At 47.5% G+C, this 25,223-nt stretch overlaps 1 protein-coding gene across 4 annotated transcripts in view; it reads right to left on the reverse strand.

Annotated features, from left to right (window-relative positions):
• Dnah2 (dynein, axonemal, heavy chain 2) overlaps window positions 1–25,223 on the reverse strand; it is a 125,053-nt gene that overhangs the window by 85,828 nt on the left and 14,002 nt on the right. For 2 of the 4 annotated variants that reach the window (NM_001100676.1, XM_039087612.2), the window contains exons 3-14: window positions 23,965–24,020; window positions 20,682–20,852; window positions 12,710–12,938; window positions 9,300–9,410; window positions 8,951–9,189; window positions 7,251–7,442; window positions 6,511–6,668; window positions 6,002–6,089; window positions 5,471–5,676; window positions 4,958–5,087; window positions 4,565–4,747; window positions 3,617–3,831 (exon numbers count right to left, since the gene is read on the reverse strand). In NM_001100676.1, the coding sequence (NP_001094146.1) occupies window positions 3,617–3,831; window positions 4,565–4,747; window positions 4,958–5,087; window positions 5,471–5,676; window positions 6,002–6,089; window positions 6,511–6,668; window positions 7,251–7,442; window positions 8,951–9,189; window positions 9,300–9,410; window positions 12,710–12,938; window positions 20,682–20,852; window positions 23,965–24,020 (1,978 nt within the window). The other 2 variants (XM_008767900.4, XM_039087610.2) reach the window with 2 other exon arrangements.

Genomic DNA, 25,223 nt, shown 5'->3' on the forward strand with positions numbered 1-25,223 from the left:
AAACATAACTTCCTTCAGACTCCATTTGGGGAATTACTTTTTTTTAAAGCTATTTCATAGTATATCCCCAAACGTGTAATAGATGTAGCAAGGCAAGGCCAGAGAGGCTGGCAGGACTGACAGCCAGAATGCATACGGTGCGGATGGGGAGGAGGAGGAGAGGGACGCACTAGTAACAAAGGCAGCAGGCGGTCCCAGCGCCCTGTCCTGATCTGGAGGGTTCAGGGGCTGATAACTCAGCTTCCAGCCAAGCTCAGGGACACCTGGAACACATCTGCATTAAGTGCACTCTGCGAAGGAAGCTGGTCTGGCCAGAAAATGTGCTAAAAGCCCATTTGGGCTTCAGAGGCAAATATTTGGGATAAAAGGAGGGAAAAAGCCCTTGTAGGGTAATATAAATGCTATTAGGGACTGGAAGGCTCCCAGGACTGACAGTCAGGTAATTCTGAGGACTGTCAGGGACATTTCAAAAGTACACTTCAAGGTCAGCACCAGACCTTAACATGCCTGGTAAAGCTCTCTGTACTCCCAGGGGTGCTAATCAGTGTGGGAGCGAAACTGTCTCCCATTTTTTAGTGGGTTTAATCAGCTCAGATGTCTCTTTTCTTTCTTATCTGTTATTTACCGAGTTGAGGCGATTTCATCCTAAAATCACCAAATGTATTGTTAGCCACCTTATATTTCTCCAGAAAATAGCTGCTGAAGGACAGACACACAGCCTCCTTCTAATTGGAAGAAATGCTTTGCTATGTCTGGCTTTCAGATAAATCTAGGCCACAAATGATGGCCCAAGGCTCTTCTGTGAAACACTAACATAAAGAAATGCAGAAGGCGTCCCAGGCGGGGTCAGGGACACAGCTCAGCTGTAAAGGCCTTTGCCACCATGCCTGACCACTGAGCTCCAACTCCGGGGCCCACAGACGAGAAGGAGCATACCGACGCCCACGAGCTGTCCTCTGACCTCCACAGATGCTCCACATACAAACAAATAAAGAAGCTACAGTGGAGGGAAAAGCCTGTCTCCAGCAGACGACGAAAGCAGCCTGTATCCTAGCCACACAAACATCTCATTCCACCTTCGAGAAAGCTGAGCAAGGAGAAGGCATTGACTTTACAGCATGGGGCTAAATCTCTGACATGGCTAACTTAAAACAGGAAAATTTTATGATTGAAATATAATTCCTTATTTTTGTTTAAAGTTTTGGTGGCATTATGAATGTAAATTTTCATACTCATAGGTCTATTTACTTAGTGTATGCGTCCGTGCCTGTGTGTCTGTGCGTGATGTTGGAGGGGTGGGTGAGGGACGATCTGTGGAGTCAGCTCTTCCCACCACCTGAGTCCCAGGGCTGGGGCTCCTCACTCTGGCCACCTGCAGCTCTGGAACCTTCTCACGGGCTCCATGCTCTCTATTTTATGGGAAAAGCACACACAGTGGCCAAGTGTGCTCACACCCTGTTAGCCCAAGGTTGCCCGATAGGGAGACTCTCTAGCACAGCACTGTGGGACACCCAGTTTCACAGAGAATACATTTTAAGATTCAGCCACAGGCTGGGTGGGGGTGCCACACACCTTTAGTCCCAGCACTTGGGAAGCAGAGGGGAATCTTTGTGAGTTCAAGTCCAGCCTGGTCTACAAATCAAGTTGCAGGACAGCCAGAGATGTCCCACAGAGAAGCCCTGTTTGGCGGGGATCAGGGGAAGGGGAGAGGTATTCAGCCTTATTATATGCCTGCAAATGTCATAACCAATTAAACCGTTTGTCTATATATATAACCAGCTGAAAATCAGCTTACGTCGTATGTAGGTAACCACTTATACTATCTTTACCTAAAGTTCCTCCTCTTCAGAATCTCAAGTCTATTTAAAACTTCAAGTTTTGGGGTTTGGGGTTTGGGTTTTGGAGTTTGTTTTTGAGACAGAGTCCTGCTATGTGACTTGCCTAGCCTATAACTCCCAATGTAGACCATGCTGACCTGGACCTCATAGAGAAACACTTCTGTCTCCCAAGTGCTGGGACTAGAGGAATGTACCACCATGCCAGGCAATATTTATTTACTTATTTTATGTGTGTGAGTGTCTTGCCTGCATGTGTGTCTGTGCATCACGTGAGTGCCTGGAACCAACAGAGATCAGGAGACGGTGTTAGATCTCTGAGAACTGGAATTACAGATGGTTGTGAGCTCCCATGTGGGTGCTGAGCACTAAACCCAAGTCCTCTGCCGAACCATCTCTCCAGCCATAAGAGGCAATTTTATGACCCCTCCCTTGTGCCAAAGCTACAAAACCAAGAACCTCAGACTGGAGGTGATGCCCGTCTAGCCCCCATTACTTATCCCAAACCTCTTCTTCCTCACACTGTGTTCCTTAACTGCTCCTCATCTGTATGACTTCTAGTGTCTGCACCCCCACTAAAGCTTGCCCCTCCCTCCTCCTGCTGCCTCTTCCACTTCCTGTGTGTCAGCTCTCCCTGGTCTGGTCAGGAACCTTCGGCTGTCCAGAATACAGTCGTTTGTCCCGGACCTCGATCTCCCTATGAGCCAAGGCCAAGCCCACAGTGGCCTGGGAGATCAGGAATCAGCGCTCACCACAGGGCACAGGTGATGGCAAGAGAGAACGCCATCGATCACGCAGAAACCTAGCTCGGGATTAGCAATGAGTAAGCCTTGGCAGAGAGAATAACAACATGGCCCCTTGTGCCTGCCTCAGTTCCTAGGGCATACGCAGTGCCCTCTGTTTGTCTGGTTTGGGGGGTTTGTTTTGTTTTGCTTTGGCGTGCAGGCTGGCCTTCAACTCGAAATTCTCCTGCCTCAGCTTCCTGTACTGGAATTCTAAGAGTGGGCCACCACACCTGGAACTCACTGTATATTCTCAGTAATTAATGAACTAATTCCCCTTTTAAAGGACAATGTGAAAATGTGGCTGTTTCAAGGCCGTGGGAGAGTGCTGTCTGAGGAAAGCTCAGTTTAGAGAGCAGGGTTCGATGGCTTAGCTGGGCTGTCACAGCCATCTAGCGGCAGAACAGTGACATCACTAGTTTAGTACACTGGTGAATTGCTAAAATCATGGTTGTGGTCTGGTGGCTTGCTTGCTTTAAACAAGCTGTAAAACTTTTTTTTTTCCAGTATTGAGGAAAGACCCAGTCCCAACCTAGGTAAAACTAAGTTTAAGAAGTGACAGCCAGTGGGTGGTGATAGTGGAGGGGAGGCAGATGCTGGTGGAGCTCTGGTTTTGTAGCCAGCCTAGTCTACGAATCTAGTTCTAGGACAGTCAGGGGTGCACAGAAAAATCCTAGCTCAGGAGAAAAAAAAAGAAAAGGAGGAAGAGGAGGAAGAAGAAGAAGAGGAGGAAGAAGAGGAGGAGGAGGAGATGGAATAGAAGGAAGAAGAAGTAGTGACAGCAGCTGAGTATGGTGGAGCCCAACTGTAATCCTAGCACCATACTGAGGCCAAAGGATCACGAGTTCACAGCCAGCCTGATCTACATGGTGAAAACCAGCCTCACTTAAAGCAGGGAAGATAGGGGTGGGAGAGGGGACCTAAGATGGAAATTAAGGTCTTGCAGAGTGAGGGGAGACTGACACCAAGGACAGGAAGGTACTAGGGTGGGTCCTGTACTTGTCAAAGTTGACATCCAGCATGCCTGCCTTCTCCTGGCTAATTCGTAATAGTGGCATGTCCAGCCGTCGGATGCAGTCCTTGTCCAGCGTTGCTGTCCACTCTTGGAAGGTTTTTCGAACCAATTCATCAATGGCTTGAACCATCTGCTGATAGGTGTGTACAGTCTCCTCTCCAGTCCCAATGTGGGGCAGGAAGTGAGCTCCAGAGAGGCACTGGGTGGGGGTGGGGGAGACAGATGGGAAACTCATTTATACAGACCTGCTGCTACCTGTCTGCACCCTCAGGTGCCTGCTCACCCCTCAGCTCCTGGAGGGAGACTGAGGCTGATGAAATAGAAAGGAGATAGGGCTTCCCGAGTGCTAGGATGACAAGCACTCTCCACCATGTCTAGCACAAACAATTGTTTGTTTTTAAATCTCCACTCCCACCCCCCAATCCCCCCACACACAAACACCAGGTGGTGGCAGCAGCAATGGTTCACACTTTTATCCCAGCACTGGGGAGGAGAGGCAGGTGGATCTTTGTGAGTTCAAGACCAGCCTGATCTACAAATCAAGTTCAAGGACAGCCAGGGCTACACAAACAAACCCAGTCTCAAAAACAAACAGCAACAAGAAAAAAGTCCTTCCCCATCCTTGTCCCCGTTCTTCCAGAGAGAAGAGGTTTTTCTGGCCCAGGTCTCTAGGATCGCCAGGTTCTGCCTGTTCTGTTACTCTAACTTTTCAGATACCAACCTATGTCTCCTCCCTACCTTCATACAAAATGTTAAGATGACCTTTGTGCCACTGGCCACTCCTGCCAACTCTGCAAACCAAACCACGGCTTGCAGGGATAATTGAATCTGGCTTAAGGAGCTGTCTGGACTCACCCCTGCCCCTCAAGGCTGGTCACAGCCAGCACACTTCCTGTTCACCGAAGACAGTTCAGAAGAGGCCAGACACTTACGTTCATGACTCTGTCGATGCGACGCCGGAGGATCCGCACCCAGTGGGCCTGTCCGGAATACTGAGCCATGTACGGCTCCAGGTATGGCCACTTCTTGTTCAACTCCCGGTTCACCAGGGCTAACTCGCTATTGAACAGCATGTAGAGGTCAACAGCCTTCTTCTCATAGGTTCGCATGATGGCCTGAGGAACAAAAGGACACATTCCTTGGAGGTAGGTCCCTTGGTCTCACATCCCAGAAGAACGTTTTTTCTGGCACCCCCCACACAGCAGCAGGCACACTCTTCAGAGATATGGAAGCCAGAAATCAGAAAGAGGGAACAAAAGAAAAGTCAGCAGCTGAATGAGGAAAAAGGACACGGGCAGGCAGGCCCTTGAAGCGAGGGTGCGCACCTCCCGATTGGCCAGCCTGTGGAAAGTGTCCAAGAGCAGCACTCCGTGCTCCACATCCCGGACCAACTCAAAGGCTGATGTGATCAGATTCTGGGTCATCACCTCCAGGTCTTTGATACCAGCACGGAATCTGCAAGGTCAGAGAGACACAGGGAAGTGTCAGTGCCCCCGCCCTGAGTATCAGCTTCCCATGCAGGCACACGCAGGGGGCTTTACATCCTGGAGCCATGACACTTTAAACAATGCTAGGAGACAGAGTCCTTAGATTATGGATAAGGAGGCACAGGCGTCCACTTTGAAACCGGGAACCCAAGCAACCACCTCCCTCCCTGTTGCTCTCTTCCCTCCCCACCCTTAAGCTGTTCCCATGGTCTTCAACTTGCAACCTTCCTGCCTCTGCCACCCCAAATCCTGGCATTTCTGTGGTGGTCTCCTCTGAGCCCAGAGCCTCCAAGCCTGTCCCCTGTCACAGCCCATGAGCCCCCGCTCCGTTGCAGTCAATGAGCCCCTCACTTATTGTAGTCCTCGTGCCAAGAGGTGTTCTTAACATCTAGGATGCCCCCACGCACAGCTCGCAGCGTTTGCAGATTTTTATGAAAGATGTCCTCAATTTCTAGCAAGTTCCGTGTGATCTGTGGCCCCTGGGCACCGAAGAAGCATGGAAGGGGACCCTGTGTGCCGTCTAACCAACGGGCAAAGTGGTACTGGCAGTCGCATACCTGAAAAGAGGTCAGGGCGAAGGCTCCTGCTCTCCATTCCGAACCCATGCACCCTGAGTTCTCTGATTTACTTTCAAATGTCTATGAAACTAGAGAGGTCAGTTGCATGGAGGAGAACACTGGGGTGCATTTGGGCAGTGAGGACAGGCAAAAGCCAGGGGAAAAGAGGCAGTGGCTGGAGGGCCCATAAGCTCGGGGAAAGCCAACGAGCCAACTTCTGGGCTCAGGCCCAAGCGGAGCTTCATCCCACATGTTTGTCTCCTCACAGGGGACTCCAGGGTCTTATATTGGCTTTTGATTTCCCCATCCTGGCAGTCTTTCCTACCTCAATAAGATCTTTGCAGCGCTGCACAAAGGCGTCTACTTGAGCAAATATGCTCGTCTGGTCTAGAACCCAGCCCCGGTTGGAGAACCTGTGTGAAGGAGAAGATGGGCTGAATCAAAGTTGAGAGACACTGAAGACCAGCCTGCCTCACAAAACCTCACTGTGTGAGCCTGAAGAGAACGTCCCTGAACCCTGAGAGGAAAGACCAGAGGTGAACAGAACATCAGAGAACACAGCCCCAACTTCTAGAAGGTAGCCTTTCAGACCATGTGATCGTGGGAGGAGGAAAGGACCACTTGAGGTTCCTGGAAGAGGCAAGACCACCTCAGGGCTAGGATCCAGACCATCTGCATTCAAACAGATCCTTAGCCTAGGGGTGGGGGGTAGAGACTCCCAGGTCTAGAAAAAAAATAAAGTCCCCAAACGGGGAAGGCATGCAGAGTCAGAGTCTCTCCCGTGCAGGAATGTCAAGGGTGTTTCATATATGTGATGTTAGGGACCCGTCCTACTGGGTATGCATCTGTACGGCGCGCAGGTAGTGCTCTTTCCAGGCGTGGCAACAGGAAATGCAGCCTTGCAGGTCTTCCTTGCTGGAAGAGACATAGCCCTCAAAGATTCGGTCCAAAGAGACGGAGTGACAGCATAGACGGATAATCTCGTTGCTCATCTGCAGAGGGAGCAACTGCCTCCATTCAGCCTTCGTCCCACCACCCCATTTTCTGACCTCCGTAACTCTGCCTCAGGTCTTGGGCTCCTGATTTGGCCCAGAAGCCCAACTCCTCCAGGCACACTCCGTGGGATGCTCCTTGTCATAATCTTTGTTCTGCCCTCACAACAGCTCTGTAGCTGCGCTGCTCTGACCATGTGGCTTCAGCAACCCCTCCACCGCCCTTTATTTCCCTGTACGAACTCTATCTTGATCATTCCCAGTGACATACGGCCCAGGGACCAAGTTCCTTCCTGAATCAACCTTCCCATACCCCACTGCAAACTTCATCTTGAAAAAGCAGAAGAGGACCCCCCCTCTGAAGTCTTCCTTGGCGCCCTTCCTGGGCTCTCTGCCACTTTCTCTCAGAGAACCACATCCTGCTTCAGGTGCTTCAGGGAAAGCAGAAGCCAGGCCCATATCTAAATTCTGGAAAGCGGCCAGTACTGGTGACTTTCCACCACACCTCTGCCAGGGAATCTGAGTCCCTCCAGTGTGGCGACCCCCACGCCCCACCCCTGAGCTTTGCAACCATGTACACACCTTCCGGAACAGGCCAGTCAACCTTTCCCGAGTGTTGTAGTGGGGAGAGTTGACCCAGATGATTCGGATGAGGCTGATCAGCTTAGGGAGTTTGTCGGAGATGTCCTTAGGTTTCATGAAGGCCAGCTCCTGGTAGGGTTCCCTCAGAATTGACAAGAAAGTCAGGTTGGACTGAGCTTGCCGAGAGCCATCCTAGCCATGAAGAGAAACAGGAGTACTGTGATTCATGTGGGAGGAAAACAGACGGCTCAGTCGATAAAGGGCTTGCTGTTGTGCAGACACGGGGACCTGAATTCGGATTCCCAGCATCCGTTTAAAAGTTGAGCACTGTGTCCCGTGGCCCTAATCCCAGCACTGGCTTGGTGGAAAAGACGAGGCAGGTCCCTGGAGCTTGCTGACCAGTGACACTAGCCAATAGGTCAGGGTCAGTGAGAGACCTGTCTAAATTGTAATGTGGAACTGGAGAGACTGCTGAGCATTGGCTGCTCCTGCAGAGGACCCACAGGGTCTGTTCCTGTGCCCACAGGGCAGCTCACAACCATTTGTAACTCCAGTTCCACGGGATCCGATGCCCTCTTCTGGCTTCCTTGGGCACTGTATGCATGTGGTAGACAACGCGGGCAAAACAGCCATGCATATAAAATAAATGAATAAGTCTTTTTTAAAAAAGTTAAGTTCTTGGGGTTGGGGATTTAGCTCAGTGGTAGAGCGCTTGCCTAGGAAGCGCAAGGCCCTGGGTTTGGTCCCCAGCTCAAAAAAAAAAAAAAAAAAAGTTAAGTTCCCAGCACAGGCAGGGAAATCTTTGAGTTTGAGGCCAGCCTGATCTCAACTTGCTTTGCGTGAGTCAGGGTCTCACACAGTCTAGGCTGGCATCAAGCTTACTATGTAGCTGGATGACCTGAGCCTCCTGCCTCCCCCTGAGAATGCTGAGATTACAGTTACGGCCATTGTGCCCAGTTTATTCCATGCTGGAAACTGACCCCAGGGTCTCATGCATGCTAGACAAGCACTTTGCCACATAAGCAATGGCCCCAGCCCTTCTGTGCGACTTCCTATGAAGGCTTCAGGCTGGGAATTCCCTAAACCCAGGTCTGGTGCCTGTTCCAATTAAATGAAGAACTCTGTACAAAGTGGATGTTCAGAGCTGTGGGCTAACTGCCTGGGCGTCCCTCCCCTTTCACATCCACTAAGGTCACCCAGTCCCCTTACTGTCTCAGTGAGGGTTTGAAGCTTCTCCAGCTCATTACAGCTCAATCCCCTCAATGTCTGGTTGGAATTTCCACCCAGGGAGAAAGGTCCTGATGAAGATCACTCACCTCCTGGGGGACCCGGCACCACACGATCAGCTTGTCACAGGAACTGTAGTGTTCACAGGTTTGTTTTGAAACTCCCCTGAGTGAACTACACAGGCTCTTCCTTGGCTCATTGCGATCTCTGTGCGAGTCTATTTTCTCATCTGCGCTGGAACGCCAGGCTCACTGAGGGGACCACCATCTCCTCCCTGACTAATTGGATGTCTTCCTACCTAACCATGAAGCTCCTCGGGGACCTTTACACACTATTTATGACTTCTTCAAGTGCACAGCGCTCGGTCAGTCTGTGCACTGTGTATGATTAGTTGCCTGCCTCCCTCCTCCTCTTGCCCCACCCCAGCCACCGCCCACGTTTTGATAAAGCGTCTGGCCTCTGGACCACTCAACCTGGATCTGCTGGGCCAGTTTCCTGAAGGGCGCTAGGTAGGACGACTTGGCAAGGAGCAGGATGGACTCGATGTGTTTCACGCCCTGCTTCACCAGCTGCTTGCTGATGCCGGACAGGTCCATGCAGCGGTTGTTCCAGAACTCGATCTCTTCCAAAGGACCTAAGTTTTCTCCTGTATCCACAGACTCCTGAGCACTCAGCACTTCCTTGATCTGCCGCGTCCAGTGGATCATGGAGGCTGGGGTGGAGAAGGGGGGACCTCTTGTGTTTCCTTTTCTGCTCCCCAGGTGTGACCCCTCCCTATCGGCAGCTGGAGCTGCCTTCCCCAGCCCTGGCCCCGACACTCACTCTCCAGCCGCTGTACCAGCTCTTTGTCCTTTATCACCACCGCGGGGTCCATCGTTATGGCCTCTGCAGGGATGTACAGGACCGTGTGACCCTCCAGTTTGTACCGAGTGTCTAAGAAAGGGACAGGAAAATCCCAAGGGTGAGCTCAGCTGCCTCTGTATGAATTGCGATTGATCATCAGTTGAGAGTAGGAAGTGCAGCCAAGTCTGCATATCCGCAGGCTTCCGGCTTCACGTCCACGATTATAAAAGAACTCTGCTGTTTTTGTGTTTGTTGTTGGACAGGGGCTCCAATATCCTAAGCACGTGCCAATCATGTGGAAATTGGGCACCAACCTGCAGGAAGGTGGCTCTCTCCCTCAGACGTGGGTGTCTGAGGTGTCTGAGGATGGGCCTTAGCTTGTCAGACTTCCTAGCAAAAACCTTTACCTACCGAGTCATCTCACCTGCTCCCCAGAGTTCTTTACAAATTACATCTGTATTGGGTGAGTCCTTTTGTCATTCTCCCCTAAACAACACAACACCTGATGATGTTGTACTCAGTGCTACCAATTAGTGAGGGATGATTTGAAGGCCGTGGGGCGGGCATGGGTACATGTGCAGTTGTGGCACTGCCTTCTAAGGGGCTTGAACATCCACAGAATGGAGTGAGAGCCCTGAAACCAACCCCCTACAGATACCAAAGATAGTGTGTGTGCTTAGGAGTAACTGACTCAGACTTCTCTGGTGTGCAGAGCAGAAATAGCAGATGCCAAGGGGCAAAGCTCCAGGAGGTCTGTTAAGAGATTACCATAAGGGCTGGAGAGATGGCTCAGTGGTTAAGAGCACCCGACTGCTGTTCCAGAGGTCCTGAGTTCAATTCCCAGCAACCACATGGTGGCTCACAACCATCTGTAAAGAGATCTGATGCCCTCTTCTGGTGCGTCTGAAGACAGCTACAGTGTACTTATATATAATAAATGAATGGGGGCTGGGGATTTAGCTCAGTGGTAGAGCGCTTACCTAGGAAGCGCAAGCCCCTGGGTTCGGTCCCCAGCTCCGAAAAAAAAGAACAAAAAAAAAAAAATAAAATAAAATAAATGAATGAATCTTTAAAAAAAAAAAAGACATCCAAATTTGGGGCTGGGGATTTAGCTCAGTGGTAGAGCGCTTACCTAGGAAGCACAAGGCCCTGGGTTCAGTCCCCAGTTCCGAAAAAAAAGAACCAAAAAAAAAAAAAAAAAAAAAAGAGAGAGATTACCATAAAATCATTTCACTGTCTGCACCGTGTCCTCCAAAACACACATAAGTCCCACCTGCCTCCCCTCCCCCCACCCCTCCCTGCCCCCATCGCCTATATGTCTCCTCATGCTACATGTACGCTTAGCAATCGCCAACTCTGGGTTTGAGCAGGTCTGAACAAGTTCTCTGTTAGAAAAGTGAATCTAAATTAGAAGGCAAATTCTCGCAACACTATATTTAGCATTGGCCAAGGCTTTGTTTTAGCAGGGCTGTGGAACAAATCTAAGACATCAGGCGTGTTAAGCACACGCTCTACCTCCGAGCCACCCCTCAGCAACTCATCAGTTTTTATTTATCTTTATTTCATGTGCATTGGTATCTTGCCTGCATGTATGTCTACGTGAGAGTGTCAGTCAGATCTTGGAGTTACAGACAGTTGTGAACTGCCATGTGGGTGCTGGAATTTGAACCCGGGTCTTCTGGGAAAGCAGTCAGTACCTCACCTGCTGAGCCATCTCTCCAGCCCCTAGTAACAGGTCTTTACTATTCAATGATACTCAGATGTTCTTTGCTGTTGTTGTTTTGGTTCTTGTTGTTCTGTTTTGTTTGAACCTAGCCTGAAATCCACACAGAGAGAAACACAAATGCTTCTGGCCTCCAGAGGGCTGGTATTAAAGCAGGCATCACCACACCAGTCCCTCTGAATAGGTCTTATTAGTAGGAACTGCTCTGTATTATGACACATTTGTAGAAAGAGGAAATCTGAGACTGTGTTTTATATGATAGCCCAAACAAAAGAACAGACACTGGATAGAAATAGCTTGCTTCGTTTATATTTTTAGACTTAATGTGTATGAATGTTTCATTTACATGTATGTATATGCACTGTGTATGTGCCTGGTATCTATGGATATTGGAAGAGGGCATCAGATCCCCAGGAACAGGAGTTACAAACATTTATGAATACCATGTGGGTCCCCTGCAAGGTCAACAGTGTTCTTAACCACTGAGCCATCTCTCCAGCCCTGGTTAGGTTTTTGAGACTGAGCCTCACTATGTAGCTCTGCCTGTCCTGGAACTTACTATGTAGACCAGGCTGGTCTTGAACTCTCTGAGATCTGCCTGCCTCTTCTCTAGAGCCCTAGAATTAAAGGTGTGCACCACTATGTCCAACTTCCTGGGCTTGTTTTTTAAGACAGGGTCTATGTGACTCATACTGATCTTAAATTCAAAATCCTCCTGCCTCAGTTCCCCTTGTATGCCAATGAACCTTTGGTCTTTAAGTCAGATTTGTTTTTGTTTTGAGAAAGGGACTCATGTGGTCCAAGGTCACCTTGAATTTCCCGTCCTTCTACATCCACTTCCTGAATGACGGAATCACAGATGTGTGCCACCACGTCCGCCTCCACTGTTTGTTGCTGTTCTTGGGGAGGGTGTCGTGAATTTTAAGCTAGTCTCAAACTCACTCTACAGCTAAGAATGACTTTAAATTTCTGATCTTCCTGCCTCTACGTCCTGAGTGCTGGGATTACAAACGTGTGCACACATAATCCCCCAAGTTACAGAATGCTGGGGGTTGAATCCAGGGCTTTGCGCATGCTACACAAGCACTCTAACAACTGAGCTGCATCCCAGCCCAAGCCAGGAAGCACGGCAGCAATACACTTGTGTTTTTGTGCGCACACATATCAAACCACGTGCATATGGTGGTGTGCACAGAGAGATCTCATTCCAAAGAGACTTTCTTTCTTTCTTTTCTTTTCCTTTCTTTTTTTAAGATTTATTTATTTAATGCACTTGAACAAGTACACTGTAGCTGTCTTCAGACACACCAGAAGAGGACATCAGATCCCACGTGGTTGTTGGGAATTGAACTCAGGACCTCTGAAGAGCAGTTGGTGCTCTTAACCACTGAGCCATCTCCCCCCGCCCCCCAAGAGTCTTTTCAAAGCTGACTAGAATGTAGTGTAACAGCCACTCGGCATAGCTGTGCTGGTGATAAACGCCTTAATCCCAGCACTGGGAGGCAGAAATAGGCAGATCTCTGTGAGTTCAAGGTCAGGTTGATCTATAAGGTGAGTTCCAGGATAGCCAGGGCTACACAGAGAAACCCTGTCTCAAAAAAAACAACCAAAGCAACCAGAATAAAACAAGCAATCGCTTAGTGTCCATCACCAGCCTCTTGCTTACCTGTCAGAGAGGCCAAAAACCTATGAAGGTGTGAAACAAAATGATTTCGGATGCTCTCAGGCCAAGACTTATTCATAAAAATCTGAGGGACGTAGACACCGCTGAGCAGCCGTAGCAACGCTGGGATGTAGGCACCCCGCACTGTCCCATACTGCACGGTTTCCTCAAAGTTCTCTGGGGTGATGGGAACTGGTGCTTGTCGAATGAAGTACACAATCTGATTCTGGGTCTGCAGGAAAGAGATCAGAGTTCAGTCTCCAGGATGCCTGAAGGTATCTGAGGCCCCCCTGTGAGAGCCAGGCTGAGCTCTGTGATGTCCCTGCCTGTGCTTCCTGATGTAGATTCCACAGCTACAGCTGTGGGGAGGGAATGGATAAAATGTGCCTTGAGGGTACAGACTATTTTGTTCAACTTGAACTAAGAGTCTAACACACTATATCTAGCTCACAGTAGACGATCAATAAATGTGTGTTGGGTGAGTGGGTAGATGGACAGGATAGAATAGATATTTTGTTTCAGCTATGGAAAAAGAAGGGAGAGATAGAAGAGATCCAGGAGGAAGATTGCAAGTAAGAATTATCTGGGCAGCCAGTGGTGGCACGCGCCTTTAATCTCAGCACTCTGGTGGCAGGCGAGTTCAATGCCAACCTGATCTACATAGTAAGTTCCAGGACAGTCAGGGCTGTTACACAGAGACACCCTGTCTATAAAACAAACAAGCGAACGCACAAAAAGAGAAGAAAAAGAAGAAAAAGAAAAAAAATTTTTCTAGGATTTCTCATTTCAGTTTTTTTTTTTTCTTCAGGGTCTCAAATTGTCCTAGAACTTACTACATAGCGGAGGACAACCTTGGACTAGGATCCACCTGCCTGCACCTCTGGGGCAAGGTTTCAGGCGTGTGCCCCTCGCCGAGCTTCGGTCTTCGTACCCTTTCCCGACTGCCATTTGGCATTCCGCTTCACCTGTGCTGAGGCACCGCTTGGCCCACATTCAGAAGTCTACAGCCTTTCCTACTCCTAAGACAAGACCGAAAAAAGGGTTTGCTCCAGTATTTGTCACAGAGATGAAAATGTTTGACCAACACACACAGCGCAATAGCCGAGAATCCCTTTTTTAAAGGTTTTACATCTAATTTTGTTTGAATTTAATAGAAGAAGAAACTGAAGTTGATATTAAGGATTGTTAAGCTTCAAATAAATGTCTCTCACCCAGAGACATCTCAAAATGATCCTTTGTTGTTGTGGTGGTGGTGGTAGTGATGGTTGTTGTGGTTGTGGTGGTGATGGTTGTTGTGGTTGTGGTGGTGATGGTTGTGGTTGCTATGGTTGTGGTGGTGTTTGTGGAGGTTATTGTGGTTGTTGTTGTGGTGGTGGTGTTTGTGGAGGTTGTGGTGGTGGTGGCTGTTGTTGTGGTGGTGGTTGTGGAGGTGGTTGTTGTGGTTGTGCTGGTGGTTGGCTGTTGTGGTGGTGGTTGTTGTGGTTGTTATGGTTATGGTTGTTATGGTTGTGGTGGTGGTAATGGTTGCTGTGTGGTTGTTGTTTTCTCGTGCTAGAACTAATTGTTGACCTCACATATGCTAAGTATGCGCTCTACTGTCAAAGCACATTGCTACCTAATTTTCTCTATTTATTTTATACCCTGATGATCATGGTGATGGTAATGTGTGTGTGTGTGTGTGTGTGTGTGTGTGTGTGTGTGTGTGTGTCTACACAAGAGAGCGAGACTGAGAAAGAGCAAGCGTCTGCACAGTTTGTCATGGCACACACACATGTGGAGGTGAGGGCATCTTTGGGGAGCCAATTCTCTCCTTCCATTGAGGATTTAGGAAACAGACACTGATTGTTAGGCTTGTGTAGAAAATACCACGACCTGTAGAACCATATTGTGCTCGTTTGATTTTTTTTTTTTTTTGTTCTTTTTTTTCCGGAGCTGGGGACCGAACCCAGGGCCTTGCGCTTCCTAGGTAAGCGCTCTACCACTGAGCTAAATCCCCAGCCCCTTGATTTTTTTTTTTTTTAAGAGGAGAGGTCTCTGCTGTGAGCCCGCCATGTAGCCCAGGATTTCAGAAATTCCACCTTTGCTTTCCAGAGGTTACAGCTGCCACCTGGATCACCAATCACAGCTCCTATAGTTTTTATTTTCAGAAACTCCAACTCGTAGAAAATTTTCAGGAACAATAAAGTTAACAAGATATCCTTGTGTCCACACTTGGCCTGTCTGCTCCCTCTTTGAACCTCTGTCAGGGGCAGGCATCCAGACACCACACCCTTAACACTTGGCCTGCATCTTCTGAAAATACCTAACACTGTAGTCATGGTAATGGGAAAATTATCTAGTACAATACATACACATCATACAATAGTACACATCTGTCCGCAATACAATAATGTCCACATCTAACTCTCCAGTAGTCCAGATGATGTCATTTATAGCTGGATCGCTTCCTCCCCATCCACGTCCAACCCAGGACTGTCTGTGCTCAGGTCTCATTTTGTTGTTGCTATATTTGTGTCTGTTTCTCTTCTGAGACAGGGTCTCACTATGTAACCCCTGCTGCCCTAGAATACACTGCTACATAAATGAGGATGGCCTCGACACACAGGATCCTCCCACCAAGTGCTGAAACTAAAGGTATGTACCACCATGTCTAGCCTGTGTGTGTGTGTGTGTGTATGTGTGTGTGTGTGTGTGTGTCTGTATGTGGTGTGTGTGTGTGTGTGTGGTGTATGTATGTGTGGTGTGTGTGTGGTGTGTGTGGTGTATGTATGTGTGTGTGTGTGTGGTGTGTGTGTGGTGTGTGTGTGGTGTATGTATGTGTGTGTGTGTGGTGTGTGTGTGGTGTGTGTGTGGTGTATGTATATGTGTGTGGTGTGTGTGTGTTGTGTGTTTGGTGTATGTATGTGTGTGTGTGGTGTGTGTGTGGTGTGTGTGTGGTGTATGTATGTGTGTGTGTGGTGTGTATATGTGTGTGGTGTATGTATGTGTGTGTGTGGTGTGTGTATGTGGTGTGTGTGTGTATGTGGTGTGTGTGTCTGTGTTGTATGTATGTGGTGTGTGTGTATGTGGTGTATGTATGTGTGTGTGTGGTGTGTATGTGTGTGTGGTGTATGTATGTGTGTGTGTATGTGGTGTGTGTGTATGTGGTGTGTGTGTATTGTATGTATGTGTGTGTGGTGTATATGTGTGGGTGGTTTGTGTGTATGTGTATGTGTGGGTGTCCTCTGTGTGTGTGTGTGTGTGTGTGTGTGTAGTGTGTGTGGTGTGGGTGGTATGTATGTGTGTGTGTGTGTGGTGTGGTGTGGGTGTGTGGTATGTGTGGGTGTCGTGTTGTGTGTGGTGTGGGTGGTATGTATGTGTGTGTGTGTGTGTGTGTGTGTGTGTGTGTGTGTGTGCGTGTTGCAGTAGGCTCTCAGTCCTCCTGTTTTAGCCTCTCAAGTGACAGGATCACAAGCTGTAGCATCATGTCCAGTGTTTTCTTTTATGCTGGACTATCAATCACTCTAAGAATCTAGTCCGATGTTTTCAAACGTCCCTTAATTTGGATTTATCTGAATGCTCGTTATTAGGTGGAAGCTAACTGTTCTCCACAAGAACACCATAATGTCCCCAGAACTGGCATCCATACATTCCAGTGCTGTAACTAAAATGCACACGAACATTAACCGTGAGAAACCATTGACAGGCAGCAACAGCCAGCCCTGCTCACTCCCAGACGCCGTTGCTTTTGCGTCTCAGGGAAATTCTTTGTATGTTCTCTCTAAATCCACACTGTGTTGGTCGTCTATTCCTCCAGCTGGGTTGTGCCGGTCCCTTGAGTCTCGCATCTCTCTAATTGCATTAATGTCGCTGGCCTTTTCTTTCACATGAACGGCGGCTGCCTCAGCCTTCTGCTCGGTCGGTGCTGGGTTTTCAACCACAGCTATTCAGTTCCCCGCCATTTCTCATCTGGTTTTGTAGCGCGCTGCCTTATTCGTTCCCTAAGATCCGTGCCCCTCCCTTTCATCTCCTTCCACCTTTTATCATCTCGTCTGCTTTTTTAAGAGACTGAATTCGCGTTCGTATCGCGTTGCGCTGCAGTGGCGCGGTTGTGAGGAGCCTCCTCGTTCGGTTAGATCTCCCTCCTGTGCGCGCTTTGTTCTTTTCCCCCTTTGTCCTTGGTATAACATGCCCGCCGCCGCCGTTGCCATGCAATTTCGCCCCATTCCGCTCCTGCGTGAGCAGCTTTGTCAATTCACTCTTTTGGCTCTAGCACACTGTGGGCGACTTCTTGATGTCCCACCGGGAGAGACCAGTTTATTTTGCCTCTTGAAGGTAAAGCGAAAGGATTAGGTATTTATGTTTTATTCACTTTTTTGTAGCCTGAGAGACTTGTGTGAGGAGGGGCAAGTGGTTAAGGCTAATTTAAGGCAATAGCAAATCTTTGTTAAGTCACCAAACCTCTTGGAAGACATTGAGAGTGCTCCACTGTCCCCCCCAACCAAGTGTGAGCAGGAAGGGACTTCAGTCCCTCACCCGTTAGTGTTCACACCTGTTTTAAAATTCATTAGATTTGATTATGCTGTTCCCCTGTTCTGTGTTCTACGTGCTGCAGTCTTACTCTTTGCCCTTTTTATCAGATACCAGGTCATGGACTCCCAGTCCCACACCCCCAGGTGAAGAAGATTTTATTTCGGCCAATAGGGTGACAGGGTACAGAGAATCACAGTGGTGACAGGTGTAGGCATGGCAAGAGAAGACACACCTTGGTGTCTAAAATCAGGATGCAGAGAAATGTGACTCTTTTTTCCCTTTTTTTTTTTTTTTTTGTCCTGGGGACTGAGTTTGACTCATGAAGGTTCCACTAAGCTACTGTGGGTAGTCATTTTTTTTTTTTAAAGGAAGTTTAAACTAACCACCCTAACTAGGAAAATACAGTAAAATCTGTCATCTACTGCTGTAGCAGACTAAATGGATCTCTTTCTTTCTTTCTTTCTTTCTTTCTTTCTTTTTTTAAGATTTATTTATTCACTTATTATATATAAGTACACTGTAGCTGTCTTCAGATACACCAGAGGAGGGCATCGGATCTCTTTACAGATGGTTGTGAGCCACCATGTGGTTGCTGGGAATTGAACTCAGGACCTCTGGAAGAGCAGTCGGGTGCTCTTAACCACTGAGCCATCTCTCCAGCCCTCTTTCTTTCTTTTTAAAGATTTTCTTTATTTTATGTATGTGAGTACATTGTCACTGTCTTCAGACACTCCAGAAGAGGGCATCAGATCCCATTACAGATGGCTGTGAGCCACCATGTGGTTGTTGGGAATTGAACTCAGGACCTCTGGAAGAGCAGCCAGTGCTCTTAACCACTGAGCCATCTCTCCAGGCCACTGATGTCTATTTTTATCCATCCCTTTAATGTTATTCATCATTTATACTCCTGGGCTAGTATTAACTGTTTTAATTATTATAGTTTAATAAAGGAATCTTATGTCTACAAATCTCCTTTATTACTTTCTTCATCATTACTGCTATTTTTATGCTATATATATGTATATATATAATATATATGGGGGAGGGGTGGGTTTTTTTTTTTTTTGGTTTTTTTTTTTTTCTTTTTTTTTTTCGGAGCTGGGGACCGAACCCAGGGCCTTGCGCTTCCTAGGCAAGCGCTCTACCACTGAGCTAAATCCCCAACTCCAAGGGGTGGTTTTTTTGAGACATGTTTTCTCTGTGTAGCCCTGGCTGTCCTGGACCTCACTCTGTATAGACCAAACTAGCTTCAAACTCATAGAGGCCTTCTGCCTCCCAAGTGCTGGGATGAAAGGTGTGTACCATCACCTCCTGGCATATTATATACATATAATATATATATAATATACATAATATATAATTTTTAAAGATTTATTTATTATATGTAAGTACACTGTAGCTGTCATCAGACACACCAGAAGAGGGCATCAGATCTCACTACAGATGGTTGTGAGCCACCATGTGGTTGCTGGGAATTGAACTGAGGACCTCTGGAAGAGCAGTCAGTGCCCTTAACCACTGAGCCATCTCTCCAGCCCCATAATATATAATATTTATATTTTTAAAAAAACAGTGATTTTTGACACAGGGTCTCATATGCCCAGGCCAGCCTTGAACTTGCAGTAAAGCCAAGGAAATCATTGAACTTCTGATCCTCCTGCCTCTAGCTCCCAAATACTTAGATTTACAGGCTTGGACCAACCAACCGCAGGCTTTTCTTCATGCTGGATAGGCATCCTACCAAGAAACCAATATCACCAGCTGCATTGAAAGTTTTTTTTTTTTCTTTTCTTTTTTTCAGAGCTGGGGACCAAACCCAGGACCTAGCCTAGCAAGCCCTCTACCACTGAGCTAAATCCCCAACCCCTGCATTGAAAGTTTTAATTATGTTTGGAGAGATGGCTCAGAGCTTCCAGAGGTCCTGAGTTCAATTCCCACTAACCACATGGTGGCTCACAACCATCTGTAATGAGGTCTGGTGCCCTCTTCTGGCCTGCAGGCGTACATGCAGGCAGAATGCTATATACATAATAAATAAATTTTAAAAAAAGAAGTTTTAATACAAGGAATCCAGCCAATCGTAGTGGCAAATACTTGGAACCCCAGCACTTTTGAGGCTGAACCAAGAGGACTGAAAGTTCTGGGCAAGCCTAGGCTACATAATGAGCACTGATACATATGAGAGGCCAGCCAGGTCAACAAAGCAAGAGAAAACAACAACAACACACAAAACAAGAACAACAAACAACCAACAACAACACAAAGAAAGGAATTAGGAACTGTGGCGTTTGGGCACTGTAAATCAAATGAGGTTAAAATGACCCATGGAGACACACACCTATAGACCCAGCTACTCAGGAGGCTCCAGTAAAAGGAGTTCAAGAACAGCCTGAGCAACATGGAGAATAAGATGACATTTCTTTGAATAAAATATCATTACACTTTAAAAGTGCACAGTGAAGTCAGTTGTGGTAGCACATGCCTTAATCCCAGAACTCCAGAGGCAGGGGCAGATGGATCTCTGAGTTTAAAGCCAGCCTGGTCTATAGCACAAGTCCCAAGACAGCCAGGGCTCTGTTGCATAGAAAAACCAGAGTAATAATAACAATAACAATAACAACGCATGGACGTCATGGACGTCACCTTTCCACTTTTTATACAAAAGTATACCATGTATACCATGGTCCAACAAGAGCGAAGGGCTAAGACTTTCCCCAACATTTTATTTTTAAATATTTCAAATATATAGAAGGAAATAAAAGAATCAGAGCCGGTGAGATAGCTCAGTAGGCAGTGAGCTAGCTCAGTAGGCAGTGAGATAGCTCAGTAGATAGACAGTGAGATAGCTCAGTAGGCAGTGAGATAGCTCAGTAGATAGGCAGTGAGATAGCTCAGTAGGCAGTGAGATAGCTCAGTAGGCAGTGAGATAGCTCAGTAGGCAAAGGTGCTGGCCACCATGCCTGCAGACTGTGTTCTGTCTATGTGGTGCAAAGGGAGAACTGACTTCTACACGTTGCTCTTTGTCCTCCACACATATGCCAAGGCATGCACCTGTGCTTGCTCGTGCTCGAACACGATAGATTAAATAATTAACTAAGGGAAGTCTTTTTTTTTTCTTTTTTTCAGAGCTGGGGACCGAACCCAGGGCCTTGCGCTTGCTAGGCAAGTGCTCTACCACTGAGCTAAATCCCCAACCCCACTAAGGGAAGTCTTAAGTAAAGACTGCATAGGTGGCACTAGCACCCGTTCTCCACTGCTGACTACTGCACTGCCTCCGTTTGCCTTCCCAGGTCTCCCTGCCTCATCTCACCATCTTTTTCTGTGCATCTGCTTCCTTGTGGAGTGTCCCCCACATGGTGGGGTTCCATGAGTCTTGGGCACAGAAGGAAACATGAGTCAGGGCTGGGGAGACATGCAGCACCCTCAGCTCCACGGAGGGTTGCCGGGAAAGCGGGGTACCCACCTGCACAGGCATACCCAGCTCCAGCTTCAACCCAAAGACAGGGTCAACAAAGATGGTGAGGACAGGCACCGAGGGATCCTGGGCAAAGTGTTCCAGAACCGCATCATGCTCCGCCGTCCATGTCGAATCTGCCAGTCCAGTCAACATAGCTCGTGAGAGGAAGATGGGCTTCTGCGGGGAACAGAGACAGTGCGTCAGAGCTGTTAGGATGAGCTGAGCGGTCCTCCCCTCCACAGCTACAATGGATGACTTGGGAGGTGAGATGCCAAAAGGCTGGGGAAGACTGAATGGTAGGTTTCCAGCTTTCAAAGGAAGGAGGCAACAGACTCCCCTGCCTTGGGGAATGAAAACAGACTGTGTCACAGAGGGGAACAGGGTGCCATTATCTTCCCCCCAAATATTTCTTCTGCCTGTGGCTGTGAAAATGCATCATCCCCTAGCACTCTCGGCCCCTTAGGGAAAGGTGACGTAAGGAAACAATGTCAGCCCAGATCAAGGAGCTGGGAGCAGGAGGACTAGGAGGATGGCCTGGAGAGGAGACAAGGACCATAGCGGGTTTCCTAGGAAGCTGCTCGGCTGAAGCAGGAGACACTCCCGTTAGCCGTCCAGTTAGAAGAACCCAGGGGCGCCGGGAAAGGAAAGCTGGAAAATGCTAAGGAACAAATGAGGAACGGAGATGGCTCTGGGGCCTGGAGGCTCTGCCCAGTCCTTCCTCCAGTGTCCCTGGAAGATGAGAGGAAGAATCATAAAGTTTCAAAGAAGAGCAAATCGACAATCTGCTAGGCTCTTTCCTGTACAGGAGGATATGGTGGAATCAATGGTAGAATACCAAGAGCCCGAAAAGGAAAAAGACCAAAGACATAGACAGACCACATGATGCTCTGTTTTACTTGAAGTCAAAGAATATAAATTAAAAAACAACAAAGACGGGGCTGGGGATTTAGCTCAGTGGTAGAGCGCTTACCTAGGAAGCGCAAGGCCCTGGGTTCGGTCCCCAGCTCCGAAAAAAAGAACCAAAAAAAAAAACAAAAAACAAAAAACAACGAAGCAACGAAGACATCATTTACTGTCTGTTTTTGTTAATATGTAGTAAATGGACAATCCTTAGTCTGGAAAACAGCTCTACTGCTAACGTAAGGGCATATTACAATCTGGTTAGGAAAACTTCGCGTGTGTATTAAAAATCAAGCAATGTTCCTTACCCTTACTATCCTTCTTTCTTAATTTTCATTTCATTTTATGTGTCTGAGTATTTTTGTCTGCATGTATGTCTGTGTGCCGCTTGCATGCTGGGTGCCCGAGGAGGCCAGTAGAGGGTATCAGACCCCATCAGACTAGAGTTACAGATAGTTGTGAGCTATGTGGGTGCCGGGGATCGAACCCTGGTCCTCTGGAAGAGCAGCCAGTGCTCTGAACCACTGAGCCTTCTCACCTGTCCAGTCCCATGCACTCTTAGTGATGCCTATCTATCTGTACAGAGATCTAGCTTAAGGAACTACTGTGCATTTCAGTCTTATAGTATTTATCACTGTGATATTGTGAGAATGAAATATGGCAAACGGCAAAATGACCAAGAGTAGTGGTTTAACGAGGGTGCATGTGTCTAATGGAACACCAGATGGCTACCAAAAGTGGTATTGGGAGACTGAAGCAAGAGGATGGGAGATTAAAGGCCTACTAAGCTATGTAGTAGGACCCTGACTGAAAAAGATCAGAGTTATGAGCCTGTCGGGGTGCAGGGAGCCTGCTGGGGTGCAGGCTCACTTATAATCCTAGCACTGGGGAATCAGACAAGAAGACAGCAAGTGTGAAACTAGCTTGAGCTATATAGTGAATTTGAGGCTAGCCTGGGCTATGGGCTGTTTCAAACACCAACCCCCCCCAAAAAAAAATCGAAGAGAAGAGTGTTTGTCTGACGTGTGCAGCCTGGGTTTGGGTCCCAGCACTGGTGGGTAGGAGAATATTTGGCTGGGATTGGGACTTTATGCTGTTTTAGTTTCTCTTTCTCTGTCCGTTTTCCTTTTGTCTTTTGGTTATTTGAAACAGAATCTTTTTTTTTTTTTTTTGGTTCTTTTTTTCGGAGCTGGGGACCGAACCCAGGGCCTTGTGCTTCCTAGGTAAGCGCTCTACCACTGAGCTAAATCCCCAACCCCGAAACAGAATCTTGATGCATAGCCCAGGCTGGTTTTATCCATATAATCCTCCTGCTTCAGCTTCCCAAGGGCTGGGATTGCAAATGTGTGCACGAATTTCAGCTGCACAAAAATTTTTAGTGGGTAGTTATTGGTCTCTTTTCCCCTTTCAAAAAAAAAAAAAAAGAAAGAAAGAAAGAAAGAAAAGAAAAAGAAAAAGAAAAAGAAAAAGAAAAAGAAAAAGAAAAAAGGCTCAAAAAAGAAAAAAGGTTAAGAGCACTAATTGTTCTTCCCAAGCACCCACATAGCAGCTCACAGCTGTCCGTAAGTCCAGTTCCACGGAAGCCAACACCCTCATGCAGACATATATACATGCAGGCAAAACACTGAAGAACATAGAACAAAAGTAAACATTGAAAGAAAATTTACGGGTTGGGGATTTAGCTCAGTGATAGAGCGCTTGCCTAGCAAGTGCAAGGCCCTGGGTTCGGTCCCCAGCTCCGGAAAAAAAAGAAAAGAAAAAAAAAAAAGAAAGAAAGAAAGAAAATTTACAAAAGAACGCGGGGCTGGGGATTTAGCTCAGTGGTAGAGCGCTTACCTAGGAAGCACAAGGCCCTGGGTTCAGTCCCCAGCTCCGAAAAAAAGAACAAAAAAAAAAAAAAAAAAAAAAGAACGCAAGGTTGTCACCCTTCTCACCTCCCCTACACAACGAAGGGCAGGGTTATGCACTGCTTGGAAGAAAAGACAGGACTGAAGGTCAGTTTCGCACAGTGACTAGGACAGACTAAGTCCTCGGTCAAAAGAGAACAGCAGAAGGAGAGGACATCTTAGAAGTCACTGTCCAAGTAGGGCACCACCCGCCCGCTTTCCGAGTTGTTCAGACGTTCACCGGTAAGACTGATCAGAGTTGACCCAAGACTGGGGAACAAGAGAGATCACCTCAGAGGCTGGTCCCTTTCTCCAGGCCTTGTCCTGGGGATGGGGGCTCATATCATCTACTCCTTTACTCGTGATCTGGCTTTGCAGTGAGCAGGTCACCAGTGAGAAGCGAGAGTGAGACAGGCTAGAGGATTCTGCCTACACGGTCCGCACTCAGGCTCAGATCCCTCGGTTCCTGGGGGAAGGTGATCCTTGGGGAAATGCAAACCTACCACGTCCGTCGAAAGGTCCGGTTCTTTAGGTTCTTCAGGTTCCTCCAGATCTTGCTCTGAGGAGAACGTCAAACAGAGGAGCCATATTACCCAGCAATCCCACTTCTAGTACCCAAGTGGCTTGAGAACAAGACTGCAGCAGCGTTGTTCCCAGTATGGGTGTGGGGAGGCAGATCTCTGGGATCTCTGTGAGTTCAAGGCCAGCCTGATCTACAAAGGCAGTTCCAGGGGACGGATAGAGCCACACAGAGAAACCCTGGTATAGCTCGCTCAGTGGTCCATTAGTTGCCTAGCACACAAAAGGCCCTGGGTTCCCTCCCTGAGGAAGGAGGAGGAAGGAGGAAGGGCAGATGGTAAGATGGTGCAGGAACAGACTGTGTCCATTAAAGCTATGGCTGAATAAACAAAATATTGGTATACATGTACAATGGACTATTATTCAGTATAAGAAAAGGAAGGTAAGACTCGTGCTACAATATGGTTGAACCTTGAAAACTTTCTTCTATATTATTCTTATTCTTAATTCTTTCTTTTTCTTTTTCTTTTTTTTTTTTTTTTTCGGGGCTGGGGACCGAACCCAGGACCTTGTGCTTCCTAGGCAAGCACTCTACCACTGAGCCAAATCCCCAACCCCTATTCTTAATTCTTAATTCTTAATTTCTTAATTTAAGAAGTCAGACATAAGACATCACATCAGTGTGTGATTCCATTCCCATGAAGTGGCCTGCATAGAAGATCTATAAAGAGAATATAGATGAGTCACTTCAGGATCTGAGAGAAAGCTGTAAAATCAAGGTTCTGAGCACAGGGTCCAGTTCTTCCCTAGTATAGACAAGGTTACAGGATATTTGAAACTGTATTAGGGTGAGGCTCAGCCCTTAGCACACACCTTAAATCCCTCTGGCTGGAATACAGACCTGCCCCTAATACCCATCTTTAATCCCAAACAGTAAAGGAAAAGTTAGCTTGTAGAAGGAAGCATTCATGTTTGAAAAGTGATATCTAATTGAGTAGCTGACAAAGTGATGAATCAGAGAAAAATATGACAGAATAGGATATGTCCAACTCTCGTGAGAGTTCTTCCAGAGAACTCAGTTCTATTCCCAGCACCCACATGGCAGCCTACAACTGTCTGTAACAATTTTCTGTAACTCCAGATCCAGGGGATCAGACACCCTCATACAGACCTACATGCAGGCAAAACTCCAATGCTCTATAAATAAATAAATAAATAAATAAATAAATAAATGCACAGATGG

The sequence above is a fragment of the Rattus norvegicus genome, chromosome 10 (genome assembly GCF_036323735.1).
Source record: "Rattus norvegicus strain BN/NHsdMcwi chromosome 10, GRCr8, whole genome shotgun sequence".
Taxonomy (NCBI): domain Eukaryota; kingdom Metazoa; phylum Chordata; class Mammalia; order Rodentia; family Muridae; genus Rattus; species Rattus norvegicus.